General features: G+C 35.6%; 3 protein-coding genes across 6 annotated transcripts; 2 read left to right on the top strand and 1 right to left on the bottom strand.

The window, feature by feature from the left end:
* The first annotated feature begins 2061 nt into the window (after window positions 1-2061).
* On the top strand, window positions 2062-4122 carry LOC110817404 (F-box/kelch-repeat protein At3g23880-like). 2 transcript variants are annotated; one of them, XM_022045923.2, is made up of 2 exons: window positions 2062-2237; window positions 2627-4122. In XM_022045923.2, exon 2 carries the CDS (start codon window positions 2633-2635, stop codon window positions 3851-3853), a length of 1221 nt encoding a protein of 406 aa, XP_021901615.1. In that variant the 5' UTR covers window positions 2062-2237; window positions 2627-2632; the 3' UTR covers window positions 3854-4122. The 2 variants fall into 2 exon arrangements, with proteins under 2 accessions (XP_021901615.1, XP_021901616.1); XM_022045924.2 differs by having other exon boundaries at window positions 2613-4122.
* Window positions 4123-4413: 291 nt separating this feature from the next.
* Window positions 4414-7699, bottom strand: LOC110817446 (uncharacterized). 2 transcript variants are annotated; one of them, XM_022045990.2, is made up of 8 exons: window positions 7511-7697; window positions 7133-7282; window positions 6381-6557; window positions 6104-6192; window positions 5951-6015; window positions 5578-5680; window positions 4876-4986; window positions 4414-4790 (listed from the first exon to the last, which is right to left on the bottom strand). In XM_022045990.2, the coding sequence occupies exons 1-8, from the start codon at window positions 7602-7604 to the stop codon at window positions 4665-4667; spliced, it is 915 nt and encodes a 304-aa protein (XP_021901682.1). In that variant the 5' UTR covers window positions 7605-7697; the 3' UTR covers window positions 4414-4664. The 2 variants fall into 2 exon arrangements, with proteins under 2 accessions (XP_021901682.1, XP_021901683.1); XM_022045991.2 differs by lacking the exon at window positions 4876-4986 and having other exon boundaries at window positions 7511-7699.
* A 14040-nt stretch (window positions 7700-21739) lies between these two features.
* On the top strand, window positions 21740-25546 carry OTP84 (Tetratricopeptide repeat (TPR)-like superfamily protein). Of its 2 annotated transcripts, none has more exons than XM_022045868.2 (2): window positions 21740-24510; window positions 25039-25546. In XM_022045868.2, the coding sequence occupies exons 1-2, from the start codon at window positions 21833-21835 to the stop codon at window positions 25202-25204; spliced, it is 2844 nt and encodes a 947-aa protein (XP_021901560.2). In that variant the 5' UTR covers window positions 21740-21832; the 3' UTR covers window positions 25205-25546. The 2 variants fall into 2 exon arrangements, with proteins under 2 accessions (XP_021901560.2, XP_088069812.1); XM_088213686.1 differs by having other exon boundaries at window positions 21741-24520; window positions 25039-25167.
* Window positions 25547-25553: the final 7 nt, after the last annotated feature.

The raw sequence follows: 25553 nt of genomic DNA, 5'->3' as shown, positions 1-25553 counted from the left end.
ACCTTGGTCTGACTGATTTTAGCTGATTTTAGTCGATTTTATATTTACACCTACCAAGAAACACGTTAGGAAGTCTCGGTTGTGTAGAAAAATTAAAAATTCAAACTTACTAGTGGGAAGGGTCTCTGGGTGCGGTGACTCTGCCGGTTCTCCTTCGCGGTTGGGATTTCTCCTTCGGCTAACTTGCACAGAAAAGGACGGTAAACACAATGGTTAAAGAATTGTGTGAAATGAAAAACGGAAAGGGCCTCATTGGAGGGGTTTTAGGGTTTTGGCCACGGCGGCTCCATCAGACTTTGTTCGCAGTTTTTGGCTCATTCGCCATCCTTTTTGCTTCGATATGGCCACAAGAAGACTCGAAATCGAATTCTGAGCGAGAAGAAGAAAATTTTACCTTTCCAGCCGGGGGTTGGTCTCCTTTTTCTGTGTCTAGTTCTTCTTCTCCAGCAACGGCAGGTGTGCCTAAGGTTAAGGTTCCCTGAGACGCAATGTTTAAATACTCATCCCATATCGATCTGGGTCATCCGTCCGCGCGGGATGTGATCGGGATCGTCAGACACGCAGGTTATCCACGTGGCCTCCCGGTGACGCCGATGTCAGCGTGTTTTACCACGCAACGTGCTCTAATTCACCGTGGTTACTGACTAGGTTATCCCACATTGCTAATTTTTTTTTTTTTGCGATTTTACCTTATGTTTTTAAATTTTCTTTCAAAATTTCATCACTTTTTTCCAAAACTATTTTTAATTTCGTCCATATTTTATTTTTTTCAATAATTTAAATAAAATAAAATTAATTATTTATATAATTTTTATAAATAAAAAAAATTATCCCGAACCGATTTTTGAGTTTAGGTATTACAATGATTGATATTTAAAAATATATCATGACGCCTAAAAGATATGAAATAATTTCTCAAAAAAAAATATTTCGATCAACATATTTCACAACATATTTATGTCATCAACTGTATTATGGAAACACTTAAAGTATTAGTAATCTTTAAATATTAATAGTCATTCATCATGATTCATCAATGATATTTAAATCAATTATGTTAAGAGAAACTCTATTATCTTCTACTGCTATCCCCATTGATTTTTTAAATTGTTTATAGTATATAAACATATAATAATATTTCTTTTATACTAATAGTGTTGAATTTTTAAACTACTACTGATATAATATCATAAAATTAATGTTATACTTAGTAATTAATTTGGTCAAGATAATTGGAAATAACTATAAGTTTTTAGTATCAAAATATAAATTCATTCCACATAAGTCAATGATAATGGTAATTAAATTAAAAGAAAAATTCTTGTATTATTATTGCCTTTAAATTCTTTCTTGACACATAACTCTGTGCAAGACATTTATTCAAGTTAAATCCTATGCACTAATCTATCTATACTAATAATGTTCAAGTTACATTAATCATGTGACTTAGGAACCATAATTTATGTTTAAGTCCCATAATTATAATCTTATCTATTTTTAATAGTCAATAAAAATTGTCATTTAGAATATGCAAGAATGTGATAAAATTAAATAGCTTGATCTTGTATTAATACAATAAATAACTACAATATTTTCTTGAAATAAATTATTGTAATAATGCCTCTAATAGTAATTAACGTGAAGAACTTTCATATATTCACTATTCCTGAATTTTTGTAACTATTCTTCCATTTCTTGATATTAGTCATTCACTACTATAGGGTTTTATAAATGTTTATAAATCATTCAAAAAAATAAATAAATAAATAAGGAAAATGGTTTAAATCAAATGTTACACAGTGTTCATCTTTTGTTTATCAAGTTCAAAAACTCTTCTTTTCTTCTTATGCAATTACAAGTATTTGCAATATTTAATTTTAACATTTTTAAATTTTATTTATCTACTTTTTGTTTTAAGACTAGAAGACAAAGAATATAGCTTCTTTCTACTAAGGTTGTTTTAAAAAATGCAATTGAAAATGGAGAAAATAAATAAATATATTTTATTTCTATTAATTTATATTTATTAATGAAGCTTCCAACGATTGACAATCACCAACATCCAACAGTTAACAGTGATGTTTTTTACTTTAGTCTACTTTCTCCCACATCGTTCTCTCCTCTCCTTCATCATCAAACCATTTTTTTTTTTTATTTAATATCGCCTTTGCATTTCTCTATCCGCTCTCAAAGACGGTGAGGCCAGAGCCGATCGGGTTCTTCTGCGCCGCACTTTGGTGAGTTGTTGTAACTGGTTATTTTCGTTTTTTTGATGAATCATTGTGTTTGTTTTTAAATTATTTGAACCGTTCCAAGTATTATATCTACTTCTTAACTTGGTGTTGATTCATACATGAAAGAGAGATTTGTAGACGCCTCACCTGGGTCATTGAATATTTGCTTATCTTTTTCTGGGAAGATTTCCATAGATGATTAATCAAGGTTGTGTTTGGACAAATCCAGAATTTATGAGCTTTAATAACTAACCATCATTCCTTGTATGTGTTCTCAAAATTATGTTATGATTGATAAGTATGTGTTTCTTAATTAATCAAACTCTCTGGAATTCCTTCTAAAACAAGTGTTTGTAACACAAGTAAGTGTATTTGGAGGTGTTTGATTGCAGAGTCAGATGGCTGTGTCAATTAGGAACAAAAGCACAAGCCTGTTACGGTTAGCACAAGAGAGAGCAGCATCGAAGAAGGTGGAAGAAGACCACAAGAAGCAAGAAGATATTGCAGTGCCATGTCTTTCTAAAGATTGCATTTGGAATATTCTCATTCGGCTGCCTATAAATTCTCTTCCACACTCAAGGTTTGTGTGTAAGTCATGGTACGACATAATTAACAGTCCCACTTTCATTGATGCCCACCTTCATCGCTCTCAAACCGTTTTGATCTTTCTGTGTTTTCAACATAGAAGATCACTCTCTTCTGTCAAATCAGTTCCAAATACTTTTTCAGTTGAATCCAGTTTTCTTCCGACAAAATCTGGTTCTATCTTTGGGGAGCCCACTGTCAGCTCCAAATCAATATTTTACATGGGTTTCATGGAATTCAAGAATGGAAAATGTCAGATGGGAGAATACAATATAACTTGCTCGGGAAACATTAGAGGTACATGCAATGGTCTAGTTTTACTTGATAACAAACTGAAGAAAGGAGGACTGTTGGTCATGAATCCTGTGACAAGGAAGATCATTGCTCTACCTCTTGGTACAATATCTTCTCCCCATAATGATTCTTATGGCTTTGCATTTATTAATGCCACAGGTGATTATAAGGTGGTACACTTGTTTAGGGATATGTTGGGATACATTAATTGTGAGACACTATATCTGGGAACAAGAGTTTGGAGAGAGGTGAATGGACCCACTTTTGGACTGTTTGGTTGGTTAGGAAACAATCCCGTTTCAGCAATTGACGCATTGCATTGGATTCCTGAAATTGATCGCAGTGATTACCTCGTTTCCATGGAAATGGAAAATGACAAGTTCACTACAATTGCTCTCCCCCAAAGCTGTCAAAAATACGATGGGATTATTGAAATGGGTGGTTTTCTATGTTTTGTAACTCATGAGGAACTCAACGTAGATGTTTGGATCTTGAAAGGTTTATGTGGGGAGGTTTGGACAAAGCAGCATTGCATCACAAGAGGTTGCATACTTGACATGGTTCCCCTTTTGAGTCTAGGAGTTAGTGGAGATATAATTTTCAAGAGGGATGAAGATGGTTCCCTTTATATCTATAACTTCGAACTCCAAGAGTTGAGAAAGATTGAGATGGAAGCGGCTGGTCTCCTGCAATCAAATTTGTACATGCCTCATGTCAACAGCCTTGTTTCATGGAAATGAAGGAGTTGTACACTATTGACTTGCCCTTTGATAAGTCATATGAAGCTGTTTTATATGCATCACTATTGATAATATAAGTAATAATTAATGTGGATATCACTTGTTGTTTATAGTAATTCTCTGGGTTATGGTAAGACTGCTTCAACAACTACTTGTCTTGAAACGCACTCTGGATTGGTTGGTTGGATTGGTGTATGGTTGTATAATACCTAAATGCTCTTTATCATCTATTTTTAAATCTAATGATGCATTTTGCATTTATGTTTTAATTTTAAAGTACATTGGCTAATTTGAAGCCATTGTAGTGAAAAAACTGTAATATCAATTAAGTATAATCTTCAATTACTCCAATGATTAGGGTGCATAAATCACTTAAAGAGAAAAGCGTTCAAAATTCATATAAGATATGTTTATTGCCATATCAATGTTTTTCAGCTTAAATAAAATGCATAAGAGATGGAAAAGAAAATCAATATGGGTATTCACTTTCATAAAGATTATTCAACAAATATGATTCAATTCAAACCTTAATCCAGTCAGAATAATTAAAAGAGCCAAACTAGAAGAAGAAGAATCCTTTCATCACCATTTAATCAAGTCCTTTTACATTCAACTTATTTATAGGAACTTGCAAGCATAAGGTAACATATGGCATAACAACCAAAGCAAATCCTATTGATTTTGTAATGTTGAGTAATAGAGATGATACCTTGATTGGCAAGCCAACTACTAGTTATTTTACTACAAGTTACAGTCTACAACAGACTACTAATATGATAGCAGAAATTAATTGAGAGGCATTCTGCAAAGTTCAAGCAGCCGCTTCAGCAGCAGAAGAGACCTTTCTAAGGACGAAAATAGGATCGCCAACTTTGATGATCTTTCCTTTTCCTTCAGTATGAGTGTTCTTCCAAACCATGTTCTGCCCGAAATAAATCTGCCACAGAATTAACATAATTATTCATTTTTGTATCATTTGCATCAGCATCTGAAAATCAATCTAAAGTCTGTTTACGTCTCACTTTTCCCTGCTGTTTTCTGTTTGGCCTTAAAACCTTGTCCGACCTAAATTTCATCAGCGTTGCATTGGGTTCAGAGCCTGCAACTCCTGTCTCTTGATTAATTGTCGGTATCTGAACCAAATATTGTATCATTGTAGAGCATGTCAGGCAATAAAATGTACAGCTCTAACAGACTCCAACTGAAGTTAAGAACTCCAATCACGTTGGAGAACTTTTTAACATGGTAAGTAAGGAATTTATCTTATTGCAGCTCTATGGTCACTCTATTTGTAAGTCTACAGTACTGCAAAAACAATACAAATGAAAGGAAGGACACTCACTGATCTGACAGTAGTTTTTATGTGTAGATTGAAACTTTTCCTAGATTAAGATATGGTCATCATCATTTGAAATCAGAACCTTCTGGAGGGTATTCACTGGCTACCCACATATCACTCAATTGATTATATTTCTTTGAGAATATTCAACCTTCATTGTCAATCTCAACAGCATAGTTATTTTCATCCATTTTCCTCTATTAACTGTTTTACATATCATCTCTGTTAAATAATTTAACCAAGTCAACTCTTAGGAATTTTTATTGGAAAACGAACCACCCTCTTGGCATTCTGTCACAAGGACTGCTAATACTAGCTACAGGAGCATAAAGAAAAAAAACAAGTTAATTTGCACAAATGCACCAGAAAAGAATCAACTTATTACCTTGCAACGGGAGCATAACTTCACACCTTGAAAGGTAAACTTGTTTATCCTGATCTCTGTCCATAAATCTTCAGCATAGGGTTCACAACCATCAACAAAGATGCTATGACATTCAAATGACCAACATCAGCTATGCACAAGCCAGGAAGATAACCATGGTACAACATGAATTATAAAATTGAGCTGAGAATGCTGGTTCTATAAATATATATATATATATATTATTTTTTGAAATAAATAATCTGATCTAAATCATTAACAGGGTTCTCTAAGGAGATTCCTGAGTGTAATAATACAGATTGCAGAGAATATGCAAGAGAAAAAGCTTTCGGATACTTCAAATGAGTAGATATGTGAGAGGCTGGACAAGTACTTGGGTCTGAAACGGCTGATGGGCACAGGTTCCCTTAGAAGCTTATTTAGTGCATCCAGTGATCCCTGCAACAAAAAGATTATCATGAAGATTAAGATTTTAAAGTTCATTTTAAAATTAAGATAAATAAATTCCATGTTCAAGTTGGCTGACCTGAGATATCAGCATAAATGGAAACAAATCTGAAAACATTGTAGTGTGACCAGGTGCATATTCTGGATCCACCGGCCTTGTTTCTGATGCTGCAGCGATTATGAGAAGAATGCAATCATCATCTCAGTTTTTACTTATAAACATAAAAAACACAAGTTCGTCATGTTGACGGGCTCCACACCGCTGGAAATGCCCTAGCTTACTCTCTGCTTTTGTTGTGCCCCTAGTTAATTTAGAATGTGCTAATCTAATAAATTGCAGAAACATAAAACACAACCTGCATTAAAACGAACCAGCCGACTGGGTTTCCCAAGATAATTTGTAAACCATTTTGATGCTTCTTCTCCCTCGTCCAATGCAGAGCCGGACCACTCCCATACTGACACACCATCTGCTATTTCCTGCGGTTTACTCAGTGAAACCTTGAGTCCTTCCATCCCTGGAGCTTTTATTACTGCAAAGAAAGCAATTAATGGATCAAAACTGGAAATTTACAACTTAACTGAAAAATAGAAAAGAATATGGTTTATATAAGGTCAGAAAAGACATCCACTGAATGAGTTTTTCATGTTCAAGATATATTAGAGATGCAAAACTCATGAAAGGTATCTTCAAATGTACTAGTGATAACATCTTTGGAAAGCAAACAAATAACCAAGTTAATAAAGGAAAGGCATCACAGCAACACCATAAAACATAGAAGCTACGATCAGAAAATCCAAAATAAGGCCCCATGAAATTTGACACAGTATTCAAAACTTCAATGAACTATAAAGTGCTTACATATCTTATTGTTTTTCTCTTACACAAGCAGATTACACTTGTTCATATGCTCAATTCGATAAAAGATGTTTGTAGATTGCAAGACTAATGTTCCAAAAATATGAAAATTGAATAAGCAGTTTATGATGGAAAATGAAAATCAGTTACATGATTCAGGAAATGAAGTGAGGGACTAGAATTGGGGAAAGTAAAGCGCTAAATGGAGCAGTAACACCTCAAGGAAGAGAACTTAGGAAATGAGTTTACCCATATAGGAGTTGTCTGTAGGCTCCCAGTCCTCCAAAAATGCATCCTTTGGCAGCTCAACCTCAATCAGAGCAAGCTTTGGCTCAACTCTTTGAGTATATGCCCTTCCCTTGTAATTCACAATTAACCAGTTTCGATCCCATCGAAATCCTGCATGCCCAAACACAAATAATCCGAGATAGATAATTCAAGACATATATAATCATACCCATTGGACCGGAATCACGTAAAATTAACAAAATATCCAACGATTCATTAAAAAAAAAAAAAATCAACGATTGTACAGACACTGAGAAGCAAAATCAAGTGGGTCAAAGAAATGAGAAGAGGAAACAGAGGGAGATGAAAGCAGCGAGGTAGCGTGGAAAGTTGGTTTACCACTAGGAGTGAGGAGTGCCTGCGATACAGAAATTCCACGGCATGATTTTATTGGATATACGAAGAGAGATGCCACTTTAGCAACTCCCTCCATCTTTCTCTGCAATTTCAGTCGCACTAGATATCTGTTGTAATTGTAATTTGAAAGTGATGAAGGAGAGATATATAGAAAATGAGTAATGCAGCATCTCAGCAGTTCTTGCTTTTTATTTTTGCCTTTAAGAAGTAATTTTAGGTAAAATAAAAATATTTTTAATAAAAGTAAAAAACGAAAATCTATTTTTAATAATTTTAAATACAACTAGAGGAGTAAAACAATTTTTTTTTATATATAAAAATTAAAATTAAAATTTATTTTCGATAATTTAAATACAATTTTAAATTTTAATAAAAATATATACTTTTAAAATTTAAAATTTATTTCCATCAAATTTATAATTTTTAGTTTTTAAAATTATATTTATGAAATTAAAATAAATTTTAATAAAAAATTTGCTGCTCAATATTATCCTCCATTTTGAAAATGCAGGATACGGACGTGGGAATTCTTGACCAAATAATCTAAATGAAAAGAGTGTAAGGATTGGTGTCATAAACTTGTATGTCTTTTTTCATATTTATTAATTATTTTCTATTTGTCGTATCCTATGTGTTATTTTTAAATATTTTTATTAAACAATTTATATATCTCCTTAAGATTTAAGAGACCAAGTAAATCAAAACATATGGGGTATGCATTTAAAAATAATTAGTATTTTATTAAATATCTAATTTTTTTATTTATTTTTAGATATAATAAAAAAATAATTAATAAAAATAATCAAATATAAATATTATATAATTTGAAAAAAAAAAAACACCAAATATATTCTTAGGAAGAATGCTCAAAAACCCAAGAGAAGGTTGCATTAAGTTTTATCTCTTTGTTTATTAAAAAGATTTTTAGATAACTCCTATTTAAAGTAAGTTTCAGCATTTATTTTTTTAATAGAATTAAATATACGAGAAAATTATAAAATCTAAAAATTAAAAAGCAAGTGGCCAACACCTACCATATTTGGCACGCTTAAAATGAGACAAAAAGATCTACCGCTCATTCCATATTTTATTTATAGATTTTAAAAGTAAATTATTTAAAATGAAGGTCCAACCTGGATTACTTTTGTGGAGTAATAAATTATAAATTATAAATTTAGTTTTTTCTACATTTTTTAAATTAATATAGAAATCTCAAATTTCTTTTCAAGACATCTATATATGTATATATATAGATAATGTAGGATGTGTAAGTCAACAATTGTGTTGCATGCATGCGAAGTTACATCTGTGTTTTCCCACATGACATGCAAATCTTTGTTTTCTTCTGTAAAAGAAACGGGTAAGTAATCTGTTAGCTCGAACTATTTGAAAATTTGAATTTGGAGCACTCAAATTTGCAATCAAACTTTAGTCAGAAGTTTCCTCTCAACAACGAAAGGATTAAGATTCTGAATTCGTATCTAACTTTAGAAATTCTGGATTGATAATTTTGTTCAAAAGATGTAATCAAGCTTGAATCCAATATGAATTAAGAAAACATTATGACAATTTTTCTTGATTATTCACCTCCTAATTTCAGCACATGTAACGATCCTAGAATATTCAAATAAATAAATTATAACTTAAGTGCATAAGCGAAATAAATACTTAAAGTTTATATTCCTTACACATAAACTTAAAGTCTCAAATAGTATTACGAAAATTAACCTTTTGAAAGAAATATAAAAAAAATAAAGAAATATTTACCTCCTAATTTCAGCACATGTAACGATCCCAGAATGTCCAAAGAAATAAATTATAATTTAAGTGCGGAAATGAAATAAATAGTTAAGGTTTACATTCCTTACACATAAATTTAAAATCTCAAATAGTGTTACGAAAATTAACATTTTGAAATAAATACAAAAAAATAAAGAAATATTCACCTCCTAATTTCAGCACATGTAACAATCCCGGAATGTCCAAAGAAATAAATTATAACTTAAGTGCGGAAGCAAAATAAATAGTTAAAGTTTACATTCCTTACACATAAACTTAAAATCTCAAATAGTATTATGAAAATTAACCTTCTGAAATAAATACAAAAAAATAAAGAAATAAACAGAAAATAAATAAAGCTGGTATCATACTCGCAACCCTCTTGTGAATCGGGTTCTAGATCCTGCTCTTCTTGATTTGAAATGGTTAAATAAAAAATGAGCTACACGAGCCCAGTAAGAATATTACGCTACTCACCGACACAGAAATGAAGGTTGGTAGAAATCAAAATAACTAATGGAGTATTTAATTAAACAAATACATTTCTTAATAATAAAACCATTTATCATCTACTTAATGCAATGAGATTTATAAAAGTAACCTATGGAGACAATAACATAGTACTTATCATGATTCTATATGTAATTGGTAACAGACACACATTATAAATCCATGTTCAATAAATCAAACAATAACCTTTCCTTTTATCGGCCTACTGGTATCCATAGGGGTTCATAGGGATATCTCCGCTACACCTGAACCATTTCCTTCAACATTCTCAATTAAAGGGTCGTCCCTTTACCCCATCCGGTATGAGTACCAAACAACTAAACCTCAATATTTCGTCCAGTATGAGGGTGAAACAGGTTGTCCCCATACCTCGTCCGGTATGAGTACTAAATTATCAAATCTCGATACCCTATCCGGTATGAGACAACGTTCACGGTTGGGTTCCCTATTGTACCTGGTCCATCCACCATTTTTTAAGATATCCAGTAAGATTGTCATTTCATCCATTCACCTAATCACACAATTTTTCTGTTTTTCTCTAGTCTCCATTTTTCAAATCAACCGTAATCACATAAATAAACAAATATGCATCAGGGAATCCAATCATATCTCGATTTCTCAATTTAACAATAGTCACGTAAGGCAGCAATACATGTGTTCAAATCATAAAATCGATAAATCAAATACTATTATGCATTTAAACTGTAAAATAAATCAACAGAAATCAACAGAGAACAATTTTCAATTCTAGCTCCATTAGTAATCCGTAATTAATTATAAATATTTTCTAAGTTTCACAAAATATCGTATTATTTAAAATTAAACTTCAATTTCATAACAGAGGATAGAGTGAAGGATTCTTACTCAATTTAGTGTCCGAAAGGCTAAACTGTTGACTGCACCTACTAGCAGTCCCCGGGTCACTTGAATTTTTCTTCGGGAATCAAAACATGCTATAAGTACCTACAAATATCCTAGAAAATCCAAAATTAGCCTTAGGGTCCAATTTTGGCAAATTTTAGAATTCCGACATGGCAGCTCTACCATGCTCCGGTGATGGCACCGCCACTCGCGGCGGTGGTCTGTCTCGGATCGGCTGTTTTCGATTGTTTTTGACTGAATTTGGTCGATTTTGCATCGATCCCTACGAGAAAACACGTTAAGGGGCATCGGTTAGCTGAAAAACACAAAAAAATGAAACTCACTAGCGGTAGGGCTCTCTGGTGCGGCTGCTCCTCCGGCTCATGTTGCGGTTGGGTGTTTTGCTCTGGTCAAACTATAGAGAAGGAAACGGTGATCAAAATGGTGAAAATATTACGCCGAACGAGAATCGGGAAGGGGCTCATCGGAGACGTTTTGCTAAATTTCTCACGGCGGCACTGCCAGGTTTTGCCATAGTTTTCAGCCAATCAGTCAATTGTTTTGCTTCGATTTGGCAACGGTAGTGTTTAAAATTGAATTCCGAGCAAATAAATTTTTTTTACCTCTTTTTGCGATCGAAAAGGGCTCTAGTGCAGCGACGGGTGGCGGCAACTCTCCTTCCCGACGGTTGGGTCTTCTTCTTCGACAAGGGTGTCCGGCGGCTAGGGTTAGGGTTTGGTGTGAAAAGGGTTATTTATATTCATCTCCATTTAATCTGGACCGTTCATCGCGTTTGATCTGAACCGTCCGATTATAATTAAATAGGGAATAAATTTAGAACGTTCATCGCGATCTAATCTGGGTCGTTCATCATGATCTAATCTGAATCGTTTGATCACGTTTAAATCCGGCCATCCAATTGTGTTTGGAGAGGGAACGCATCCAGGCCGTCCGTGCGCGCAGGAATGGATCTGTGTCATTCGATAGCAGGCACGTGGATCGCCCGCGTGGCCTCCTGCATGGCACCACATCAGCGTCCGTTGCCATGCGGCACGTCCTGGTTCGTTGAGGCTTCTGACCGGGCATCATATATGGCAAAAAAATTTTAAATTATATTTTGACCATAGATTTCTAATTTTTTTTTCAAAAATACCCCTAGAACACAAATTTTCACCTTTTTTTTCCAATTTTTTTTAATTTCATCCTCCATCACATTTTCTTCATTTTTACACCAAAATAAAATTAAAAAATTATATTTGTAATTAATTTAATTTAAAATTAAATTAATTTGGGTATTACAACTCTCCCCCCCTTAAAAGAAATTTGGTCTCTCAAATTTGTCTCTCTCACTCTCAATCAAACAGCTGGGGATATTGGGCTCTGAAGTCTGATTCTAGTTCCCATGTGGCCTTTTTCAGTGTGTGATTTTGCCACATAACCTTAACGAAGAAAATTTTCTAGTTGTAGAGTAATCTGCTCTTTCAGTCCATAATATTGACCAGTACTTCCTCATAGGACAGATCCTCCTGGAGTGAAAGATGTTCGTGGGCCAAGACGTGAGAGGGGTCCGAGTTGTATTGTGTAGCATAGACACATGAAACACATTATAGATACTGAAAAGTTCTAGAGGCAGGATCAGTCTGTAGGTGGCGGTACCAATTCTATCTAAGATCTCGAATGACCTAATAAACTAGGGATTTAGTTTTCTCTTCTTGCCAAACCTGCTAATTCCCTTAAAAGGGGTGACCATAAAGAACACTCGATCGCCTTTCACAAATTTTAAATTCCTCTTCCGGGTGTTTGCATAACTCTTCTGCTTGCTCTGAGCTGTTTGAATGTTCTTCCTCATCTTAACTATTTTGGCTTTAGTCTCCTCTACAAGGTTTGGAGCGAACAGTTTTCTATCATCCACTTCTTCCCAACAGATCGATGATCTGCATGGGCAGCCATACAATGTCTCATATGGAGCCATGTCAATACTTGTTTGGTAGCTGTTGTTATAGGCAAACTCTATCAGGGGTAGATTGTTATCCCAATGGCCCCCAAAGTCAAGAACACAAGCTCGGAGCATAGTCTCAAGTGTGCGGATTGTCATTTCTGATTGTCTATAGGTTTGAGGGTGGAATGCAGTACTAAGAAACAGTTTCGTTCCCATAGTTTACTAAAAGCTATACCAGAACCGAAAAGTGGACCTGGGGTCCTTTTGGGACACTACTATCACTAGCACTCTATGTAATCTGACTATTTTTTGGATGTACATTCTTGCCAACTTGTCCAAGGAATCAGTCATCCTTATGCCCAAGAAGTTGAAAGACTTGGTAAGTCGGTCAACAATTATACATATGACATCATGTCCTGAGCGTGCCTTAGGCAACCATATCATAAAATCTATAATGATATGATCCCACTTCTACTTCGAAATTGGTAATGATTGAAGTAGCCCACCTGTGCGTTGATGCTCTGCCTTGACCTGCTGACATACCAAATACTTAGAAATAAAGTCAACTATATCTCTTTTCATCCCGTTCTACCAAAATCGGGGTCGCATACTTTGATGACAATGGGCAGCCAGATAAAGTGTTGGAGGTAGCCGATAGGGCTTAGCTCGATCAGAATAGATTTGGTCGGACCGAATCCACCTCGATGAGACCACATTGAACTCGCATCTTTGATCGTGGGTTGCTTACGCAACAGGACCTATAGGTTCGCCTACTTGACTTATGAAAGATAATGAGAATCTTAGTGCTTCCGGGATGCATGACAAACTTTGAGTTATGGGCCTCTGTCATGATGTCCCTTTTCAACTCATTGTTATCTGGAACACACACTCTGTCCTGAAATCTGAGTAACCCATCGGTGGAGACTCGGAATTCTGAGTTAACTCCCTGTTCTACATATTTCTTGAAGGCTGCTAGGGTGAAATCGACGGACTGAGCTTCCTTTATTATCTTGATTAACTCCGGTTGAATAGTCAGGTGGCCCAAACATGTGACTCTCTTCAGGTCCTAAAGCCATACCTATTGTGTAGTCTTTATCTGCCTACATTTTAAAATTATAAAATGAGCTAATGTATCTGCATTTTTCCTGCTGAGCGCATCGGCTACCACGCTGTCTTTACCTAGGTGATACATGATATCATAATCATAGCCTTTGAGGAGTTCTATCCACATTCTCTGACGCATGTTGAGATCTTTTTGAGTGAATATGTGTTTAAAGCTCTTATGATCGGTATAGACCTAAAAGGTCTCTCCATACAAATAATGACGTCAAGTCTTCAAGGTATGAATAATTGCGGCAAGTTCTAAGTCATGAGTGGGGTAGTTTTTCTCATGACTCTTCAATTGCTTGGACCCATAGGCTATGACCTTCTCATGCTGCAACAAAACACAATCCAACCCTAGGTAGGAGGCATCACTGCAAAGCCAACATAGCTGCAGTAGTCAACCGTTTTTTTAGTTCTGAAAAACTTCTTTCACAGTGCTCGTTTCACTCAAACTTGACATTCTTCTTTGTGAGTTGAGTCAGAGGAGCAACTAGACTAGAAAATCATTCCACAAACCTGCGGTAATACCCTGTCATCCCTAGAAAGCTACGGATCTCCTTAACCAATGTCAAGTTTTCCCATCCGAGCACAACTTTAACATTTTTGGGGTTCACTAACATTCTATCTTTTGTTATGATGTGCCATAGGAAGATAGTCTGCTCAAGGTAGAACCCACACTTACTCAACTTTGTATACAGTTTCTTCTCCCTAAGAACCTGTAAAACCTGAATTAGATGGTGAACGTGTTTCTCTCTACTTTTTGAATAGACCAAGATATCATCGATGAACAAAATGACAAACTAATCCAGGAATTTTCTGAAAACTCTGTTCATTAAGTCCATGAAGATGGCTGGAGCATTAGTTAGTCCAAATGACATGAACAGGAACTCATACTATTCGTACCTGATTCAAAAAGCTATTTTGGGAATGTCTTCTGTCATGATTTTGAACTGATAGTAACCTATACGCGGCTCTATCTTGGAGAAGACCTGGGCACCCTGCAACTGATCAAAGAGGTCATCGATTCTGGGGAAGGGATACTTGTTCTTGATTATGACTCTGTTCATACCTCTGTAATCAATACATAACTTCAACGTCTCATCTCTCTTTCTTGCAAATGTGATTTCGACACCCCAAAGGGACACACTATATCGAATGAATCCGCTGTCCTATAATTCCATGATCCGTTTCATCAGTTCTTCCATCTCAATACAGCTCATGCGGTAAGGAGCAACTAAAATAGACTGGGTACCTGCCTGAAGGTTTATGGTGAATTCGACTTCTCTATCTACTAACAATCCAAGTAGTTCATCCGGAAATATATCTGGAAAGTCTCAGACTACCAGAATCTCTTGAATACAAATTTTTTTCTTGGGTTTGCCCTGTACCACATCCGGGTTGGCTTTTGCATCTTGCTGAGTGAGATTGTAAGCCCTGCCCTGAATAGGAGGTTTGGTCTAGTTCTAGTTCCTCGGGCACTCCCTTACATAATGTTGGATGCTACCACATATACGGTAGATGTTGTTGAGGTGATAGCAGGGCCGGTCCCCATGATCTTTACGACAATGTTGACAGATCTTGACGCGTCCTACTGCTGGAACTAGAGGGGGAGCCTGAGTCATTGTCCCGGTTCTCTTATTTTATTGAACAGGTGCAGTAGGTGCTGGTCTGCGTTGTGGGGCTGAGGACCTGAGGTTCCTTGCTGTTTGAGAAAAGGTACGATGGCTCTTCTCCGCTAACTGTGCCTTGGCCAGAACAGCCAAATAACTACTGAGCTCGAGCATAAACAACTCTGTCTTATCTTAGGATGGAGTACCTTCATCTATTATGCTCTCAGGAGAATATCGACCTAACTCTAGGAACTTGCGAGTATATTCTGATACAGTCATGTTCCCTTGGACTAAGTGTACAAACTCTATCTCCTTCAGATGTCAGAGATGCTCTGGGAGATACTCTGCATAAAAGGCCATCATGAACTTTTCCCAAGTGATTGGAAAGGGCAGGATAGTCCGCTTAAGTTGCCTTCTCTCACCAGTATGTAGGTAGTAAGGATGACCTTTGGTTTGGGGATCACCCTGAGGGTCTTGAAGGCTTTCTCTATCTCAGATAACAAGAAATCGACCTCTTTAAAGAATGACCCCCTGCAAAAGTAGAAGGATTTAGTTTTTTATACATTTCTATGTAGCTTGGGTCCATCATGAGAGAAGCTGGGTCCTGTAGATGAGGGATTGGCTGGGCTGAGGATGGACTAGATGACCATGCAGTGGTACTTGATGATACGGTGGAGACACCGGATTGTACTGTGGTAGTGTCAGGTGATGCAGTAGCTGGGGCACCGGATCATACTACGGTGGTGTCGGGTGGTACTGTAGAGAAGCACGATCATATCAAGGTGGCTCAATATCCTCCCGCTGCAGGGGTGGCTCAACTTATGACAGCGGGGGATGGTTAGGTAGCTCCCACCTTTCCTCCCGAGCCTGCTGGATAGCAATGAGTCTCTCCATCATCTCAAATAATCGGCCAACATCCTCTTTAAGCGAACTCTCCCGGGCTGCTCAGTTTAGTGGGGGTCTTGCTCTTCTCATCTATCTGTACCTATATTTCACAAGGAATGGTTGAGTGACAATTCATTATTTTTGGTGTTTCCTAAGGGTTTTGTGTAAGGAATAGGTCCGAGGAACGCGACTTTGATACCAATTGTAACGACCCCGAAATGTCCAAAAAAATAAATTATAACTTAAGTGCGGAAACGAAATAAATAGTTAAGATTTATATTCCTTACACATAAACTTAAAGTCTCAAATAGTGCTATGGAAATTAATCTTTCGAAGGAAATACAAAAAAGTAAGTAAATTAACAGAAAATAAATAAAGCTGGTATCCTACTTGCAACCCTCTTGTGGATCGGGCTCTGGATCCTGGTCATCTTGATCTGAAATAGTTAAATAAGAAATGAGGTACACGAGCCCAGTAAGAATATCACACTACTCACCGACACAGAAATGAAGGTTGGTAGAAAATCAAAACAACTAATGGAGCACTTAATTAAACAAATACATTTTTTAATAATAAAATCATTTTCTATCCACTTACCACAGCAAGATTTATAAAAGCAACATATAGAGACAACATAGCACTTATCATGATTTTATATGCAATTGGTAACAGGCACACATTATAAATCCATATTCAATAAATCAAACAACAACCTTTCCTTTTATCGGTCTACTAGTATCCATGGGGTTCATAGGGATGTTCTTGCTATGCGTGAACATTATCAACATTATCAATTAAAGAGCCGTCCCCATACCCCATTCGGTATGAGTGCTAAATTATCAAGTCTCGATACCCCATCCGGTATGAGACAACTTTCACGGTAGGGTTTCCTATTGTACCTGATCCGTCCACCATTTCTCAAGATATCGAGTAAGACTACCATTTCATCCATTGACTTAATCACACAATTTTTCTGTTTTTCTCTAGTCTCTATTTTTCAAATCAACCGTAATCACATAAACAAACAAACATACATCGGGGAATGCAATCATATCTCAGTTTTTTAATTTAACAATAGTCACGTAAGGCAGCAATACATGTATTCAAACCATAAAATCGATAAATCAGATACTATTATGCATTTAAACTGTAAAATAAATCAATAAAAATTAACAGATAATAATTTCTAGTTCTAACTCCATTAGTAACCCGTAATTAATTATACATATTTTTTAAGTTTCACGAAATACCATATTATTTAAAATTAAACTTCAATTCTATAACAAAGGATAGGGTGATGGATTCTTACTCAATTTGATACCCGAAAGGCTAAACTGTTGATTGCGCTTACTGACGGTCCGTAGTTCTCCTGAATTTTTTTTTGGGAATCAAAACACGCTATAAGTACCTACAAATGTCCCAAAAATACTCAAAATCAGCCTCATGGTCCAATTTTGGTCAATTCTGGAATTCCGGCACGGTGGCTTCCCCGTGCTCCAGCGACGGTGCCGCCGCTTGTGGCGGTAGTCCGCCACAGGTCAGCTGTTTTCAGCCGTTTTCAACTGAGTTCAGCCGATTTTGCATTGATTCCTACGAGAAAACATCTCAAGTGGTCTTAGTTGGCCGAAAAAACACAAAAATAGAAATTCACTGGCGGAAGGGGGGGGGGGGGGGGCTCTCCGGTGCAGTGACTCCTCCAGCTCACATTGCGGTTGGGTGTTTTGCTCTGATCAACCTGTAGAGAAGGAAATATTGATCACAATAGTGAAAAAATTACGCCGAATGGGAATCGGAAAGGGTTTCATCAAAGGCGTCTTGTGAAATTTCCTAGAACAGCGCCACCGGGCTCTGCCCGCAGTTTCCGGCCAATCGACCAGTTATTTTACTCCGATTTGGCCATAAAGTGTTTAAAATTGAATTCCAAGAAAAGGAGAAAATTTTTACCTCTTTTGGCGATCAGAAAAGGCTCCGATGCGGCGGCAAGTGGCGGCGACTCTCCTTTCCAGCAATTGGGTCTTCTTCTTCGGCGAGGGCGTCCAGCGGTTAGGGTTAGAATTTGGTGTGAATAGGGTTATTTATATCCGTCCTAATTTAATCTTGACCGTCCATCGTATTTGATCTAAACCGTCTAATCGCGATTAAATAGGAAGTGAATCTTGACCGTTCATCGCAATCTAATCTGGACCGTCTGATTGCGATCTAATCTGAACCGTCTGATCTCGTTTAAATATGGTCGTCCGATCGTGTTTGGGGGGGAAACGCATCCAGGCCGTTCGTGCGCGCAGGAACGGATATGGGTCGTTTGATTACGAGCACGTGGATCGCTCGAGTGGCCTCCCGCGTGGCACCGTGTCAGCGTCCGTTACCACGTGGCGCGTTTTGGTTCGTCGGGGCTGTTGACTGGGCATCCTACGTGGCAAAATATTTCTAAATTATATTTTGACTCGGGATTTTCGATTTTTCTTTCAAAAATCTTTCAGAACTCAAATTTTCACTGTTTTTTTTTTCAAAATTATTTTCAATTTCATCATCCGTCAAATTTTTTTTATTTATTTTTACTTTAAATTAAAATTAAAAAATTATATTTATAATTAATTTGATCTAAAATTAAATTAATTTAGGCATTATAGTATTGCACCTGTATTAATCATCTACATTTATGTTGTTACTATTGCATATATTTTATATATAACACATATTTTATATATTAATAATAATAAATTTACTAAAAAAGGGGAAAATCCACAGCCCTTTTTTTTTTTTTGGTTATATATGGCTTGTCCTAAGAATGAGATTGAAAATGAAGAATCATGTAGTGAGTGTGGAACTTCCAAGTGGTTAGAAAATAATAATGATAATTCTTGTAATGACGATGCAACTAATGAATGGAGAAAAATAATTATCCGCTAAATTTGATACTATTTTCTCTTGATACCAAAGTTGCAAATGGTGTCCATATCTTCTAAGTGCTTCATCTTTGAGATGACACAAAGATGGTTGAACAAAAAATGACATGTCAAGACATCACATGGATAGTAAAATATGGAAGGCTTTTGATTCTCAACATCGGAGTATTTTATTTAAATTTTAGTAACGCAAAACTTAGATTAGCAACTAATGGTTACGATGCTTTTAAATTTATGAGTAGTACTTAATTAGTTGTGTTGATCTCATGTAACTATTCACTTTATTTATCTATGAAACATATATATTTTATTATAAAAGAATTAAATCAACATGGATAAAGAATTAACACTCAAAACAGGAAAAATTTAACATGCAAGCTACATTAATGTGGACCATCAATGATTTTATACATTATGCAAACTTACAAGATTGTTATGTTTGTTCTTGTTGTACTGAAAATGTTAAATCAATATAACTAAATAATTGAAAAAAGCTTAGTTATATGAGACATCAATGATGCTTCAGTGAATCTCACTCCTTTAGTCATTAGAAACAATATTTTGAATAACAGCACTGTGGAGTTGAGATTTGCTCTAACTTCTAACCACTGAGTTTATTATTTTAATGCATAAAAAATCTTCATTTCACTTATGGAAATGATCAAATATGAGATTTGTTATCGTGAGCTCAAATGTTAGATTGCTCGAAAATAAACTTAGAAATGTTAAAAATAATAAAGAAGATAATCCTAAATATTATATAAGAGAAATGACTGAACTATTTTAATTTCGATTCAGACTAGATCTGATTAATATTTTCTGATTCGGTCCAATTGAGACCAAAATAAGTATAATTTTATGTATACTTTTCAAATTTTAAGTTTTCATTTTTAATTTTTTAAAAATTTAAAAATGTATATATTTTTTTCAGACCTGAACCGAATTAAAATAAACTTATTTTTCTGGTTTCCTACGGCATGAATTGAGAGCCAGACCAAATATTGTTTGGTTCAATATGATCTCCCCCTGTCTGCACTGGAACAAAAACTACCCTATTTTTCTTTTGGACTGTTAAGTCTTTTTTTTTTTTTTTTTTTTTTTGGTTATTATGTGAATATTTTGTATCATACAAAGGATAATAAATTGGTGCTTTGAAAATTAAAAAATATTAAAGTAATCTGCAGGAAGAATTTTGAGAAATTGACAAAAGAAAATTAGTGTAATAAATAGGCAAGAATATTCTAAAAGGATATATACACATAAATATATAAGATATGTAAGAATATTATAATATTTTAAAAGTAAAAGTAGTATGATACATCAGATTCTTAAAAAATGTGAATGCTTTAACTAGCCAATACATGTGGAGCATATAAGGTTCAGATATACGTGTGTGTGTGTGGAGCAAAAATACAAAATATATGAGAATATTCTGATATTTTAAAGTAAAACTAGTATGATATGTGAGATTTTAAAAGAAACGTAAAAGATTTATAGATCTTCGTTTGGACTAAATATATATATACATATATATATATATATATTGAGAGAGAGAGTATATTAAAATTGTACATACGCACATAAATATGAGGCATGCTAAAAAAAATGTATGTATATGTGGAGCGTAAAAATGAGGCATGTGAGAATCTTATGATATTTTAAAAGCAAAAGTAAAAACATATTGAAGAGAAAAGAAAATATGAGGTACGTGAAGGATTTAACTATCTGTGCTTGGAGTTTATATACAGGCTTTGTATATGTGTACATAAATGAGGGATGAGGAATCTATAAATATGTGATTTGTATGTATATTAGACCTATTTGTTAATATGGTCCCAAAGATATTTAGTTAGGAACGTGTATTTGAGTTTTTTTTTTTTTAAAGTAATGCGTAAGTTATATATAATCAATCATATACTACTGATAATGGTATATGTATATGAATACACAAAAACCAATAGCTAATTTAATAATGCATGCTTTTTTTTTTCTTCCAAAACATATATATATATATATATATATTGCTTAGGTGTTATTAAAATAAAAAATAATCCATTTTAATTCCTAATTGAAAATAATGGTGATTTTTTCATGATAAAACACAATATATACACATATATATGTATATAATCCAATAATTAAACAAAAAGAAAATATAAAAATCTTAACAACTACATGAGACTCACTAAATTACAATACATCCATTACTAGTGCATCGAGTAGCATCATTGCATTTATAATGGTTACTGTGATGATTAAGATGGTGCTTGGGAAGATTCATGTTCTCATCTCAAGTTAAAGACATCTACTATGAATTCTAATAGCTTTACTGGTTTATGATTTTTAAGCCCATTGATTTTTGCTCCACCAGATTCCCTACAGACAGGAAATTATTGATGTTTTTGATGGGTTTAGTATATGTAAATGTTTATAGAGGTGGATAGGATTGAGACATAATTAATCAGAGTAACGAAAATGTTTATCACAATTCAAGATTCCATGGCGAAGATTATGGATTTGATTACAATATATGTTCTCGATATAAATATATATTTATAATTATACATAATTATTTTATCACACACACACACACGCATATATATATAATATATATATATATTACTTTACAATTCCAATACGTACAGCGCCGCCGTAACCGCCATAACACGGAGGAACAAATCTTCCATCAACCATAATACCAACCTACCAAATGTGTTCTTCTGCTCAATCTCACTTCCTTCTCTCTCTTCCCTCTTCCTCACCTCCTCTTCTTTCTTCTTTCCAGAAACCCAATCATATTCCCTGCCAATCTTCTCAACCTTCAACCTCTGTCACTGCTCTATCTCCGACACCCATTTCCCACTCCCGCTCTCACCCTTCATGGATTGAGTCCATTCGCTCCAAAACCAACTCCAATCTATTCCACGAAGCCGTTTTAGTCTATGTTGACATGATTCTTTCGGGTGTTCCACCCGATAACTTTGCCTTCCCTGCTGTCCTCAAAGCTGTGACGGCTCTTCATGACCTCGATTTAGGGAGACAGATTCATGCTCATGTTTTCAAATTTGGGTATGGATACAAGTCTGTTACTGTGGCCAATACCCTTGTGAATATGTACAGTAAATGTGGAGACGTGGTAGATGTTTATAAGGTATTTGATAAAATAGTTGAGAGAGACCAAGTTTCTTGGAATTCGATGATTGCCGCTTTGTGTAGGATTGAAGAGTGGGGGCTTGCTTTAGATACATTTAGATTGATGCTAGATGACAATGTTGCGCCTAGCTCGTTTACTTTGGTGAGTATGGCGCTAGCTTGTTCAAATATTGGTCTCCGTAATGGTCTTAAGCTAGGGAAGCAAGTCCATGCCTATAGTTTGAGAACGGGTGATTGCAAGACATTTACCAACAATGCTTTGATGGCTATGTATGCTAAACTAGGAAGAGATGATGATGCTAAAGCTTTATTTGAGCTGTTTGAAGAGCGTGATTTAGTTTCATGGAACACGATGTTGAGTTCATTATCTCAGTGTGAACAGTTTAAAGAAGCATTGTCATTCTTGGGCTCCATGGTTTCTCAGGGGATTAAACCAGATGGTGTCACAATAGCTAGCGTGCTCCCTGCCTGCTCGCAGTTGGAGAAGTTAGATTTAGGAAAAGAAATTCATGCTTATGCCTTGAGAAAGGACATTTTAATTGAGAATTCTTATGTTGGTAGTGCTTTGGTTGACATGTATTGCAATTGCAGACAGGTTGAAAGTGGCCGCCAAGTTTTTGATAGTATCTTGGATAGAAAAATTGGTCTCTTTAATGCCATGATCACTGGTTATGCACAAAATGAATATGATGAAGAAGCATTGATGCTCTTCATTGAGATGGAAGAGGTAGGTAGGTTTTGTGCAAATGCAACTACAATAGCGAGCATTGTGCCTGCTTGCGTGCGTTGTGAAAGATTCCCTAAGAAAGAAGTGATACATGGGTATGTGATAAAGAGAGGTTTGGATGGGGACAGGTTCGTTCAAAATGCATTAATGGATATGTACGCTAGGATGGGCAAGGTAGAAATTTCGGAGTTCATATTTGATGGCATGAATGTTAGAGATATAGTGTCATGGAACACAATGCTTACAGGTTATGCTATTTCTGAGAGCCATGATGATGCATTTCTTTTGCTACATGAGATGCAATGTTTAGACAGAAAGGGGAATGTAAATGATGAATATTATAAGGATATGACCCAAGTTGCTTTTAAACCTAACTCAATAACCCTCATGACAGTCCTTCCTGGTTGTGCTGCCCTGGCAGCATTAGCGAAGGGCAAGGAGATACATGCTTATGCTGTCAAAAACATGTTGGTGTTAGATGTTGCTGTTGGAAGTGCTTTAGTTGACATGTACGCAAAATGTGGTTGCTTGAACATATCAAGAAGAGTGTTTGATCAGATGCCTATCAAAAATGTGATCACTTGGAATGTTATTATCATGGCTTATGGGATGCATGGAAAAGGACAGGAAGCCTTAGAATTGTTCAGGAATATGGTAGCAGGAGGTTCTGGTGCAGGAGTTAAGCCAAATGAAGTCACTTATATTGCAATTTTTGCAGCTTGTAGTCACTCAGGGATGGTAGAGGAAGGCCTTGACCTGTTCCACAAAATGAAAAAAGACCATGGTATTGAATCTTCCGCAGATCATTATGCCTGCATCGTAGACTTGCTTGGTCGAGCTGGTAGAGTGGAGGAAGCATATCAACTCATCAATTCAATGCCTGCTGAATTTGACAAGGCTGGTGCGTGGAGTAGCTTGCTTGGTGCTTGTAGGATCCACCAGAATGTAGAAATTGGAGAAATTGCTGCTGAGAATCTCTTTCGCTTGGAGCCTGATGTAGCAAGCCACTATGTTCTACTCTCTAATATCTACTCATCGGCCCAACTTTGGGACAAAGCAATGAGTGTGCGAAATAAGATGAAGGAAATGGGAGTAAGAAAAGAACCAGGTTGTAGTTGGATTGAGTTTGGTGATGAGGTTCATAAATTTGTAGCTGGAGATGGATCACACTCTCAAAGTGAACAGGTCCATGGATTCCTAGAAACTCTGACAGAGAAGATTAGAACGGAGGGCTATGTGCCTGATACTTCCTGTGTACTTCACAATGTTCGTGAGGACGAGAAAGAGACTTTGCTATGTGGACATAGTGAGAAACTGGCAATAGCCTTTGGTATCCTCAACACTCCTCCAGGAACCACCATTAGAGTTTCCAAGAACCTCAGAGTTTGTAACGATTGCCATGTTGCCGTTAAGTTTATTTCAAAGATAACTGACAGGGAGATCATTTTAAGAGATGTCAGGAGATTCCATCATTTCAGGAATGGAAGTTGTTCATGCAATGATTATTGGTAATAACAGGTTTGACCAAATTCAGCCCTATAACTTGATCAATTCTTTCAAGTTTTTTCTACCATGTGCTAGTGCAAAAAAACATACATTTTCCTGGAAGCAAAAACAAGAATTACAGGAAATAAATTTTCACATGACATTTATTGTATAGTTAAAAAAAAAGGAAACTAGAAATTTCTTGTGTACTCGCTTTATTTTTTCTTGAGGCTTTAATGTAATGAGGGGAATTATGCAACATGAGAGCTCTTAAGTTTTGTACTCTTTTCAGCTCTCAATTTTTTCGTATCCTGCTGTAGATTATCAGATCTCATGTTTATGTTCTTCAAGCTTCTAGGATTGCAAATGATATCTTTGTTTGTAGCTACATCAATTTTGAAGAAGTCTTAGCTTCTTTTTATGTGCTAGCCCTTGTTTTGGCATTGTTCTGTAGGCTACTTCCTTTGTACTGTTTTGTGTTCCAGCCGACACAGTTCTGAAATTATGTTCTAGTTTTTTCTTTTTTGGTTCTCATTCTAAATTGATTTCAGGACACACAGCTTTCTTCCTTGGCCTCTGGTAGCACCTTCTCCTACTTTTTCTTATTCAGATTTATCTTATTTTGGCTGGAAAACACATCTGTCAGCTTCTGCACAATCAAAGAGAAAACAGTACCAAACAGATCTTCTTCATGAAATGGCTATATTGAGAGAGTGAGAATTGTTGCAAGGTGACCACAGCCATGCAGATTTGATGCTTATGCTTAGTGATTCGTATACCAATAACAACTGAAAGCAGCTGTTCAGAGTCTCACAATTCATTAATTTCATTCGCACACATTTCACGACCGAGCAAAAGACTTCATCGAAAAAAAAAAGAAAAAGAAAAAGAAAAAGAAAAAGAAGTTGACTGTCCAACAATCAGCCAGCAAAAAGTGCCTTCCGTCCTTGTTTTTGCTAGTTTAAGGACAGGGAATCAGTGAAGGCTTATCATTTTAACTTATTATTCATTGTAGAAACTGTATGGAGTTTGCAGTTTCCCAACAGCACTGCAGGAAAAGAGCATC

Source organism: Carica papaya, chromosome 2 (assembly GCF_054855325.1).
Source record: "Carica papaya isolate Zhongbai chromosome 2, ASM5485532v1, whole genome shotgun sequence".
Classification (NCBI taxonomy): Eukaryota; Viridiplantae; Streptophyta; class Magnoliopsida; order Brassicales; family Caricaceae; genus Carica; species Carica papaya.
The sequence above is the reverse complement of the archived record's forward strand: the minus strand, read 5'-3'. Positions and strand labels throughout refer to the sequence as shown.